This window comes from Dendropsophus ebraccatus, chromosome 1 (assembly GCF_027789765.1).
Source record: "Dendropsophus ebraccatus isolate aDenEbr1 chromosome 1, aDenEbr1.pat, whole genome shotgun sequence".
Lineage (NCBI taxonomy): Eukaryota > Metazoa > Chordata > Amphibia > Anura > Hylidae > Dendropsophus > Dendropsophus ebraccatus.
The window spans coordinates 76,198,829-76,211,852 of NC_091454.1; the positions used below are offsets into that span (position 1 = coordinate 76,198,829).

Sequence of the window (13,024 nt, forward strand, 5' to 3'; positions counted from 1 at the left end):
ACAAAACAATCAACCAATATAAAAAGTTAAATAGGAAATTGTCATTGTCATTTGGGTTTTCTGTGCTACTAAAATTGACTAAAAGTACACAGTTTACTTCGATCTAACAGTGGGTTATGTTTTTCCACCTGCTTTGATACTTTATAAAATGTAAAAACATTTAAAAAAAAAAAAAAAAACCAAGTGGTACATGAAAGGATGCACAAAGAAAATTACATGTATATATGACACTCGCCCAACATAAAATGTATTTATATAGACACACACACACACACACACAGTGGCGTTTTGGATTACGAGCATAATTCGTTCCGGGACTGTGCTTGTAATGCTAATCCACTCTTAAACCAAAGCAAATTTTCCCATAAGAAATTGAAATGTAGACAATTGGTTTCACACCCCAAAAATGATTTTTTTTATTCTGAACATGTAAACCAGTGTTTCTCAACCTTTTCAAGCCAAGTACCCCCATGTGATGAGATGCTCCAGCCAAGTACCCTCAAGGTTGCGAACAATTAGAAACGTTGCCTCAATGAGACTGGGAACTGCAGCCTAAGGCTCTGTATAAAGTCTCTGTCAGCAACTGATTCCCAGATCAGATCCTCCCATAACTGTGGGACTGATCTGTAGGACCCATAAATAAAGTCAGTAGTAATGTCTAATAATAATGTCCCCCTCAGTAATAAATCCTCTTTCCCTAGTAATACCTCCTGTAGAAATTATTAATTCCCCCCTTCCCAATAATACCAGCCCTTGTGGCCAGTAATACCCACCCTGAAGCTAAATGCAATTCTTTGTGTAGCCAGATATACCCCCTTTAGACAGAAAGGCCCCAGCAGCTTGGTATGCCCCCAATAGCTAGGTATGGCTTTTGTAGCCAGCTATGCCTTTTGCAGCCAGGTATGACACATATAACCAAGTATGCCCCTGCGGCCAGATACATGCCCCCCCCTGCAGCCAGAGTATTACAGAGGATACAGCAGTGATCAGACGCAGTCACAGGTAGAATACAGAACTATTTAGAGGATTTGTCCGCTCTGCTGTCATTGTGCTGTTCCCCCGTTATCCCTCCTGGAAATCTAGGCATACATTGACCACTGGGTGTTACGGCCTTATTACACAGAGAGATTATCAGCCAAATCAGGCAGATATCTCTCAGTGTAATACAGACAGCGATCAGCCGAGTAGGAGGAGATCATCTGCTGATCGCAGTCTTTAAACACGAAAATCATCGGCTGCTGATCCTGACTGATCACAGCAAGAACTGCACAAACAATTCTACAGACCCCTAAATATACTCATATCCCAGACCCCTGATTAAATCGTCCCCCCACTCTCCTCTCCCATATAAGTGATTACACTGCAGTTACATCCAGGGACATCTTCTCTGATCGATCACTTTGCTTTCCTTCCCCATCTGGCCCAAACCACCATGAAGAAGTCTCCTAACCACAACTCATCTCCACAGAATCTGGCAGACAAACATTTTAGCTCCTGGCTTTAGCACCACCCTCACCTCTGTACAAAGTCCCCGTGTATAGCCCCACACTGTAATAGTGCCCACTCTGCCACCATATGGTATACATCGCCCCTTTTTTGACCTCATAGTATATATACCCCTCTGTGGCCCCATATAGTACACATTTATCCCCTCTGTGCCCCACAGTTTATATAGGCCTCTTTTGTGCCCCCCATATTGTGTTTATATGCTCCCTATAGTTTTTATATTCCCCCTCCAGGGGCGGACATAGACTACAGAGTGCCCTTGTGGAAAAGATGTGCTTGGGCCACCCCTTACCCGAATTGTACCACTGCCCTTCTTTAAAGGCAAACACACACACACACACAGAGATGAATGATATGTTTACCTGGGTATCTGGGACATGTGTCCTGGATTCCCGTGAGAGCCCTACAGCACAGTCATCAGTGAAAGTCTCTGGTGGACCCCGATGTCTGTGCTGTACCGCAGTCTGAGCAGGTCCCAGTGTGGAATTAATACTGAGGACACTCAAACAACCAGCGAGAAGCGACATGCTGACCCTGTCCCATCCTGGACTGATCTGTATCTGTCACCACAATTGTGAACAGCAATAACTACAACTCTTAGCATGCCCTACACTTACGGAGCTCTCAGTGTATCCTAGGAGTTGTAATTCCTGAGCAGACAACCCCTTGAGTTGTCTGTTCATATGTACTACAGCTCCCAGCATATACCGAGAGCTGCAGACCATCAGTAAATGCTGAGAGTTATAGTGTTTACAGTTGTTGTAGTTGGAGGATCCTAGGTGGATTGTACACTGAATGCATTGTGGAAGATCAGAATATATAGGGGGGAATTTATCATTTATGCTCCTGGCATAAACCAGGGAGAAGACGTAGGTCATGCCAGATTTACTAACACGTGTGCTCCTCTTACTAAATCCTACAGTGTGCATAAGGACGGAGCTTTATTTAGGACCGGTGAATGAGTACGCTAGTTGAGTGTTCACACCTGCACTGATCAGAAGAACGAGCCAGGAGAGGACGGTACTCAGCGCAGTCCGCTTCCCACTCTGCGTCACGTGATATCAGTCTGGCTCCATAGACTTACATAGGCAATCAGTCACAGCCCGACAGATCACGTGACACAGAGCTAGGAGAGGATCACACTAAGTGTGTACCTCCTCGCTTGTTCTCCCCATCAGTACAGGTCAGAACACTCAGACCTGAATCAATCAAAACTTTTGACATGTCAAAAGTTTTTTTATGATTAAAGTGAAAATTTTGTTACACGGCCTGATCACTAATGGAAGTAAGCGCCGATCGGCACTCACCAAGCTCATTACATTGTGCAGCAAAGGCTGTGTATATATTTTGTTATCAATATCTGTGCAATAAACATTACACATACCTGTCCGTGCTCCTCTGTGTTCTTCTCACTTCACTCCGGTCCCTGCAACTGCCGCTGGAGCTTCAGAGTCTGTCTTTAAAGTGGCAGGCTGCTCAGGCAATCAGTGGCTGTCCCATTTCGGCCAGTGATTAGCTTAGTAGTCTGCCACTTTAGAGACCGACTCTGAAGCTCCAGCGGCAGCTGCAGGGACTGGAGAGAAGTGAGAAGAACACCGAGGAGCACGGACAGGTATGTATGACCTTTATTATTTTTTCTACACAATTATCAGCCGTCGGACATGCATTGTCATAGCCATGCGCGCCCCCCAGCCAATGATTTTTAGACTGGAATAAACTACATCAGCCGGTAATCGTTGTCTTTATTACATGAAGCGATGATCTGCCGAATCGTCCTGATAACCAGCAGATTATCGCTCTGTGTAATAGGGTCCTTACTATATGAATATGGGCCCTATACTGTGAATAGCTATAACTTTTCTGGCTCCTTGAGTTTGTTGCATCAGAAAGACAGGTTTAACCCTTACAGTTCCTGCACAAATAATGAACTCATGAGCTGCAGAAAGGCAATGTGAGGGTTAACCTGCTGACAGCAATAAATAAATAAATACAAGTTTTGATAAGGGGAAACTACTGAACTCATAAACACCATCCCAGCCCTAACAGTGCACTGCCATGACCCCTCCCCCCTCCCCAGCCCTGACACTACACTGTCGTGACTCCCCATTCCCCCCCCCCCTTTCCACACCCACAAACACATACATCTCGGTACTGACAACCCCCCTCCTCAGCTCAGCCCTAATGAGATAAGTGAGCAGGTCTTACGCTCTCTTCCTCTGTGTCCCGGCCGGGTCGGGGGAGGAGACGCTGCCACCGGGTGCATGGATGAAGATAATAAGAGCAGCGGGAGGAGCAGGGACCTTGCTGTATCCTGTTTCTATGCACTCTCATCTTCTCTGCAGCCACAGGATAACTCCTCTAACTAAGTCTGATGGCCCCTGTGCAGCTGATATGTCAGCCACTGCTCCTATCTGTACAGTTGTAAAGTACCCCAAATCGTTTTACTATGGCCCCCTCCATGCAGTGCCCCCACTAGACAAAAACAAACATCAACTCACGTGTCAGTAGATTCCCCAGCAGCTCCTCCTGTGGTGTTCTTTCAGCAGCTCACCCATCCTTGATGCCTTCTCCTCGGTCTCCTGTCAAGTCCTGCACAGGCAGCCTGGTACAGAGACTCTGCCAGATGGGCCCCGCAGCCTCAGTCATTCATCTGTGTGTGTGAGTCCAAGACACATGGGACTGCGGGGCCCATCCGATGCAGGCAGAGCCTCTGTACCAGGCTGCCTGTGCGGGACATGACAGGAGACCGAGGAGAAGGCATCAAGCATGGGAGAGCAGGTGACACCTTCCTCCCTTCCCGCTGTTGTCCTCGGCGGCCCTGAGCTGCTGATTAAGCAGAGCAGAGGGCCGCGGCAGTGCTCGAAGAGTGTTTTAATTATGCATCCCGGTTGGTTTTTTCCTCTCCTCCGGCGTACCCCCTCAACCTGCGCCGCGTACCCCCTGGGGTACGCGTACCGCAGGTTTAGAACCACTACTGTAGACCATACACCTCTCCCAGTATAGTGAGCTCTTAAGCCAAAGCAATGTTCTCAATCCAAGTTACAATTTTGAAAAACTGAGATCTTCTTGCAAAACTCTCTCAAAGTTTCTCTTAAACCAAGGTACTACTGTACATATATTTAAGACCCAATTATATATTTAAGATGCAAGACCATTGATAAAATTTTCCGGTGTGTCTGTGGGTATGTTTTTGTAGCATGTTTTGTGCGTATGTTTTTGCCTCAATTGAATAAACCAGGGGTGCATCTTATGGTCATGTGTGTCTTATAAAGTAGTGTGTATGTAAAATTATATTATATATATTTTACACATACACTTAAAAATGAAAGGGGGTGTAAAGCACACTGACTTTAAACCAGCATTACATAACCAGTGTAGCCCATGATCCATTTACATAAATTGGGAGTTAAACAAAACAGCATGGCTTGAAGGGCTATGCTGTATGCCCAAATCTGATAAAGTAAATGGAGCTTTGCACATTGTGCAATACGCTGGATTTGCCAGCTTTCTAACGGGGGTTCTTTAGCCGCATATAGGCCAGAGAGCCTTCCATCTAAAGACTGGCACGAGTCCTAGGAGGTGTGACCTGAATCTAGGGGACACTTGTGATATATTCCAGGGACTCACAGGCAGTTGTCAATCCGGCTGGCATGCAATGTAGAGATTAAGCTGGCAGACCTGGCTGTCATGGTGAACTATTTGCATCCTGGGACTTCAAGGGGAGACGGACTGACAAAAAGGAGGCTCCTCCTGTCAAACAGCTTAGATGCCACAGTCTCTACCAACTGTGGCAAAGTCTTAAACTCCCTACAACCCCGGCACTAATAGAGGCCCAGTTAAAGGGGTAGTCTGGAGTTCAGCAATTTTTTTCCTTTCAAATTAACTGGCGCAAGAAAGGGCCAGAGATTTGTAATTTGCTTCTATAAAAAAAAAAAAAATTATATATATATATATATATATATATATATATATATATATATATATATATATATATATATATATATATATATATAGAGAGAGAGAGAGAGAGAGAGAGAGAGAGAGAGAGAGAGAGAGCAGGAGAGGTTTCTATGGGTATTTGCTACTTCTCTGGACAATTCCCAACATGGACAGAGGTGGCAGCAAAGAGCACTGTCAGACCTGAAATACTCCACTTCCTGCAAGACATACAGCAGCTCATAAGAACTGGAAGACTGGAGATTTAATAGAAGTAATCTACACGTCTCTGGCACTTTCAAATACCAGCTGATTTGAAATTTTTCTTTTTGCTGAACTACCCCTTTAAGTACTGTGGGTACAAGTGGCACAATCCACAAGATCATTCTGATGGATATATCCATCACACAGTATTAAAGAGGACCTGTCACCCCCCCCATGCCAGGGTGACAGACTCTCGACCCCCCATTAGATCACTCACGTGATCCCGCCGGGTCCCGCTTTCTGAGCCTGTCGGGTCTCGGAGATATCAGCGCCCAAAGCCCAGAGCGCTCACAGGAGAGTCCGGTGCCCATAGAGAATGACGGAGCATCGGACTCTCCCATTCATTCTCTATGGGCATCTGACTCTGCTGTTAGCGCGTGCCGGGCTTCGGGCACTGATATCTCCGTGACCCGACCGGCTCAGGAAGCGGGACCCGGTGGGATCACGTGATTATAGGGGGCTGATAACGGGGGGGGGGGGGGTCGGAAGCCTGGCACCCTGACACGGGGGGGGGGGGGGGGGTTAACAGGTCTCCTTTTAACTAAATAGTTCTTGCCTGTGATGGACATATACATTATATAGCACAAACTATACTGAAAACAGTCTGACTTACCGATACACTGTGCCCAACTGGATGTAATGGAAGGAATCAATCTTCATAAGAAGTGCCTTAAAAATTAAAAAGTTATTATAATCAACATTTTCATATAGACCAACCTAAAAACACACTTTAGGGGGAGACATTAATAAGAGACATGATATGTGGGAAGACTGCACTACTAGAAGAACATCCCAGCAGCCAAATACCCAAACGAGACCAGTCCGTGTTGCCAACAACGACTCAGATATAAAATCTTCATATAAATGTAGGCACCACTTTGGTCAAACAAAGGTAGAGTGATAGGCCACTGGTGATAAAATGGTGTCTTTGCCAGTCTAGGTGAAGGCGGCTTGAGTGACAATGCCCGACTAAAAAGAGTCATAACATTCTGGGGCCACATTTACAGTGAACTACACAAGTCCAATTTCCTGATTGTTGCCTAAGGTTGTGTTCTTTTGGAACCCTCAAGAGGAGGTCTAGTCTGAGCATCTTTGGGCAGAAGACTGTCAAATGTCAAAATACTAACCTTATGAACATCATAGTGAAGACCCCGAATTGCAAAGTTAGGATCATACTCATATGCCCGCAATTCATTTGGATACTGTACTTAAAATAAGCAAAAACGGGTATTAACAGACAGAATCAAAGCACCAACAGATGAAATATTTGTCAATATTAGACATCTATGCAGTTGAACTTGCTTCTCTCTTATCCATGCCCCACTCCCCAGGCATATACAGGCTCAGTGGTGGACATTGGGGGGGTGCGGGGCATGGTCACATGCTCAGCCATGTGAGCCATTTTATGGACAGCCTCACCGCAGAGCAGGGCAGCCCAGCCTTTAGAAGGAGTCTGATTTTAGTTCTATGGAACACATATGGAGATGCTGTCTGTATATACAGTAAGCACACTTACTAATACTGTACACTGATATTATAAAGTGGACAACCACTTTAACTGGGATGGCCTAGCTGCTGTTAGCAGTCAGTCCTCAACAGCTATGAAGAGAGCTCAGCTCTCTGCTGCCACCTCTGTCTGACAGGAACTGTCCAGAGCAGGAAATTTGCTGCTGCACTGGACAGTTCCTGCTTTGGACAGAGGTGGCAGCAGAGAGCACCATGTCAGATTGGAAAAAAACACCACTTACTGCAGTTGATAAGTATGGGAATACTTGAGATTTTTAAATAGAAGTAAATTACAAGTCTATATAAAAGGTTCTGAAACCAGTTGATTTGAAAGAAAGATTTTCGCTGGATAACCCCTCTAAATAGACGGCCATTAATAACGATCATGATTATTGTTGAAGCAGCTGTTAATGTAAGCCTACCAGTACCAGTGGGCCCGCGACCATTGCTAGGCCTCTGCTCTGTCTCATATTTACTAAACTAGATTCTATAAAAACTCATCTACTTTAATAGTACAGACTATTGTCCAACACCCCTTGACAGTTTTTGGAAATAGACAAGCCATTCATAGCCATTTTCCTGCAGTCTGCAGCAACATCAGCCGATAACACTTCTTTCAATTGACTGGTTTCCGTAATGTTTTCCACATTCTGGGGATTTTAATACTAGAAAATGCTTAGAAGAAAGGATATGCAAAATAGCGCACACCTCTTGAGGTAAGAGATATCCCCTCAAGTGTTACCTCAAGAGAAGTCTCACTCAGTCAAGGAGCCTTAGAACATTGACTGGGGATTTTTTGCTAAGCCAAACAACCTCTCCATAAGGAAAGATTTCCCCTCTGCATACAGCTGTTATTTTGCATACCCTTTCTTCCCAGAATTCAGTGGAGCAGCAATGAGCACATGGAGGAAATGTGTTAAAACCCCTTAAGGACCGGGGCAATTTTGATTTTTGAGTTTTCATTTTTTCCTCCTTGTGCATAAAAGGCCATAGCACTTGCATTTTTTTCACCTAGAAACCCACATGAGCCCTTATTTTTTGCGCCACTAATTATACTTTGCAATGACAGGCTGAATTTTTGCATAAAGTACACTGCAAAAGCAGGAAAAAAATTCAATGTGTGGTGAAATTGAAAAAAAAAAACACATTGTGTTTTTAGTGGATATGTGTTTTTACGCCATTCGCCCTGGGGTAAAATTGTTATATATGTTCCACAAGTCGTTACGATTAAAACGATATGGAACATGTATAACTTTTCTTGTATCTGATGGCCTGTAAAAAATTAAAACCATTGTTAACAAATATACATTCCTTAAAAATCGCTCCATTCCCAGGCTTAGGGTACAAACCCACACACCGTATACACAGCAGATACGCAGCAGATTTGGTGGTGCAGATTTGATGCTGTGTTCAGTTATTTAGATCTAATCTGCTGCGTTTTGCAGCAGTAAATAAGCTGCGTATACGGTGTGTGGGTTTGTACCCTTATAGCACTTTTATCCTTTAATCTATGGGGCTGTGTGAGGTGTCATTTTTGCACCATGATGTGTTCTTTCTATCAGTACCTTGATTGCGCATATACGACTTTTTGATCGCTTTTTATTAACATTTTTCTGGATTTGATGCGACCAAAAATGCACAATTTTGCACTTTGGGATTTTTTTGCGCTGACGCAGTTTACCATGCAAGATCAGGAATGTGATTGATTAATAGTTCGGGCGATAACACACGCGGCGATACCAAACATGTTTGTTTATTTATTTACTTTTATTAATAACCTGGGAAAAGGGGGCGATTCTGACTTATTAGGGGAGGGGGCTTTTTATTAACACTTTTTTTTTTTTTACTTTTACACTTATACTAGAAGCCCCCATAGGGGACTTCTAGTATAAGTGCTTTGATCTCTCATAGAGATCTCTGCAGCATAGATATGCTGCAGAGATCCATGAGATAGGCACTCGTTTACTTCCGGCTGCTGCAGGAGCGGTCCCCGGCCGGCTTCAGAAACGGAGATCGCTCCTCCGGGACGTTGTCTCCCCACTAGACACCAGGGATGACGCTGCAAACAGTAATCGGATGCAGCTGTCAACTTTGACAGCTGCATCCGATTACTGTATTAGCGGGCTAATACCTGCGGTCCCGGGCTACAAGCGGCACCCGGGACCGTCGCGGTTCAGAGCGCGGCCCTGCTCTGAACGTTCTTAACGACCGCAGGGCGTAAATATACGCCTGCGGTCGTTAAGGGGTTAAAGGGATACTTTATCATAAACATGTTTTTATATTTACCATTCCTCCAGAGTCTGTCTCCATTTGAATTTCCTGCTGTTTGCAGGTCCCTGAAGCTGAAGTTGGTGGCTTCATTTTTCTCCACTTCCTGGTTTGGGGTTTCCCATGATGCTTTTTGTCTCCTGTTTTGTCTAACTGACCCTGTAGAACTGTTAGATGGCTTACATCTTGCTCAGCCAATCAGAACTGAGCAACCCGAGTCATCTGACAAAGAGCGGCTGGCCTAACAGGGCTTAGACCCGCCTCCCTCTTAATTTCATTGTCACAAAATTGCTGCCACAGAGCAGCCTGGGGTCAACAGTCATTAGGGAAGAATGAGTTTACTTCACTTCCTAGTGGGAGGTTGAGGGGGGGGGGGGGGGGGAGATAGGGAAGGGAGGCAGATAGCTTCTCCCTAAAGTACCCCTTTAAGAAAACATTTATAAAAAAAAAAAAAATTGTTTTAGGGTGTGTGCACATATACAGGATCTGCAGCAGATTTAATGGTCCAGATTGGATTTGTTTTGAATCTGCTCCATCAAATCTTCTGCAGATCCTGTAAGTGTGAAGCACCCTAAAATGGTTATTGGTAACTACACAGTCACAGTAACAATTTATGTGACAACTTACCCGATGCTCATTGATGAGAAGATCACGTGCAGTATTGAAAATCAAAGTGTGAAGATCCTTAGAATAAAAAGCTAAAGTATAATCATAATCAAAGCCATAAATTTCAATGTTTCCTAGGCTCATTTCGTTGTTGGAAAATATTGCATTGGGATTCAGCATGTTACTTGAAATAGAAGGGATCAGCTCTGCAAAGGAAGAAAGACCATCATTAAATTATTATCTGACAGCAGAATAAAAGTGTTACGGTCCTATAAAACGTGACATATCTTTATGGTATCAGCTTTTTTTTTTAATCAGACACTGGGTGCCAAGACCCCCCAATAATGAGTGTGGAGAAGCAAATGGCCAATCTGTAGCTACATCTAGATAGGGACTTTGGTAGGTGTCACCACAAATTTCTGGGAATTTGATCTGTGACATTAAAAAAACCACAACTAGCATAGCTCAACCTATCACAAATTAAAAATATTTTTCATGTGTAAACACTCTTTTGCCGAGTGCTGTGCCCTTTTTGTCTTTGATCAGCTCTTTACTGGCTCATTAAATCTCATGACGAACTCCTACACTACATTTTTCTCTGAAGAGACCAGACCTGAAATATATATATATTTTTTTTTAAAGTGCAATTCTGCATGTTCACCTTAAAAACTAGTGGAAGGGGGGGGGGGGGGGGCAGCTCCTGGTCACCACTAATCAAAACTGACATGTCGCTATGACACCTTCAAAGTTCTTTATGATGATAACAAGAATCCAGGCTTAGTATCATGCAGCACCAGTGTGCAACGTTTTTATAGCTGAAATGTCAAGCACTGGTGAGATTAAACATGGGTTCTTTTTGGAAATGCTGTCCCAATCTCATTTCTCTTGCATTTTATACCAACATTGGGCCGGTTCGGTGAGACGGGCACTCACCTTTCACTGCATACCTACTGTAGTTTGTGCTGCCGTGCATCATTCTGGCCACCTTCTCATAAGGAGTATAAAACAAAGCTTTTCTCAGATTGGGCAACCTATAAACATATTCGTAGCTATGAGACCACTGTATTAGTTGCTATAAGCTAGCTGTAGAGTAGACCTACCACCATAATATGTTGCAAAAAAAAAAAAAAAACTTAATCCAATATCCACATTAACAAAAAGTTCATTCCTTTTTAGACATAGATATGCCACCTCTAGGTCCCACACCTTTCCCCAAGAATGGAGGTCACCTATTCCTAGTTACATGGAAAGGAAGTCACTGGTTGTGACAATCTAAACAGTGGCTCACTTTCTAGACCCCTACTTCCTTCTATGCTTGCCTGCATCTGTAATACTTGAAAACTCTTGGTTTAGTCTACACCTCATTGGAGTAACCAGTGGACACCTCACAAAATGCAACCAAAGCCCTATTAGATCCACTGTCCTAAGTACAGTTGGTGTGTGTGGTTGGTGGGAATCAGCATTAAATTGTGACCAAAGTAAAAAAGGATTATTACATGAATATGTCAGTTGCTATATACTGTAACGTAGCTACTGGTGGATACTCAACAGCAGAGATGATCTAACAGGGCCGATGTTCAGGTTCGTACGAACCCGAACCATTGGCAATTGACTCCCGCTGCCTCCCCGTTCCTTGGGGGAAGGTGGAGACAGCCCGAGTACCGCCTGGAAAACAGGGATACAGCCTAGGTCATAAGCTATATCCCTGTTTTCCAGGCAGTACTCGAGCTGTCTCCACCTTTCCCAAGGAACGGGAAGGCAGCGGGAGTCAAATGCCAATGGTTCGGGTTCGTACCTGTTCGATCATCTCTACTCAACAGCCACCCCTACAATGCGGGGAATAGTGCACCTTCAGCACTGGACAGCATCGCTCCCTACCTGACAATGTGCAGAGAATTCCAATACGGTAGATGAAACAGAAAAGTGGGCACCAGCTCTAAACAGTAGTGTGGAGGGAGGCATATGAAGTGCCCTTGTGTTACTAGCAGTTGTGGGGTCCTAGTAATATGTCACTGGGGCACTGCCAGCTTTACCATATACTCCAATGTGTACATTTCTGTCAGGTCTAAAGGGAACCTGTCATGTCACACCTGAGGTCCAGAATGATAGCAGCATGTTACTCAGGAGGGGAAGAGAGAAGAAAGTTTATTATGGAGAAAGAGTTAGGAGAACCAATAACTTGGGATGGGGTCACAATGCAAAAAGTGCTCTTTAAGTTTTTTTATACTGGAAGACAAGTCAATAGAAAAACAGAGGCACAAAAACACACTTGTTTTTAACATAAAACAGATTGCAAAGAGTGTGAACCTAGTCTTATTGACTCAATTGCCTGCTTATTCTGTCTTCAAGTGTCCAATGGGCAGTCCTATTTAGTGACTTACAGCTTTGTGTACACATGCTTGTGAGCAGGACCGCCCACTTGACTCCTAAGCCTAAAATACACTTGGATTTCTGTCAATAAGTTACTAGGTCTCCTTGATCTTTTCCCATAAAACGATAGAGCTGCATGCTGCTGGTAGGCTGGATAGCATATCCATGCTGACAGGTCCCTCTAGGTCACAGGAGGTCTCCATACATAGGACCAGGCTGCCAGCCTCCTCCTGCACTCTATGTGGCCGGGTCACTCCCTGCATACACAGCTATGTGAGCCGGGGAGTGCAGCAGGGGAGCCCCAGAACGTGCTGTGTCACTGCGTGCCCCAACGCCCCCGCCGCTCACCGTTGATGCTCCTCTTCGTCTCGTTGTAGTGCGCACTCAGATACCTCCTCATGTCTCCGTCCTCCGGGCCGCCTGAGAAACGAGCCGAAAGGTGACGCAGCCAGCCCGGCTTACCACGGAGTGGAGGTCCGGAGCTACCCGGAGTCAGCCGGCAGCAACCACCTAGAAAAGCCCGAGCAGCAGCCATAGCGAGGACTGCGTGTGAGAGGCTAGCGGCGCC

The 13,024-nt window shown here is 44.7% G+C and overlaps 1 protein-coding gene across 1 annotated transcript in view; it reads right to left on the minus strand.

Moving 5' to 3' along the window:
* The window catches only part of NT5DC3 (5'-nucleotidase domain containing 3), a 42,280-nt gene extending 29,256 nt beyond the window's left edge, over window positions 1–13,024 (minus strand). Inside the window, exons 1-4 of the mRNA XM_069973537.1 lie at window positions 12,805–13,024; window positions 10,108–10,292; window positions 6,834–6,908; window positions 6,320–6,375 (exon numbers count right to left, since the gene is read on the minus strand). Coding sequence (XP_069829638.1) covers window positions 6,320–6,375; window positions 6,834–6,908; window positions 10,108–10,292; window positions 12,805–12,991 — 503 coding nt within the window. The 5' untranslated portion in view covers window positions 12,992–13,024. The remainder of the gene's footprint in view (window positions 1–6,319; window positions 6,376–6,833; window positions 6,909–10,107; window positions 10,293–12,804) is intronic.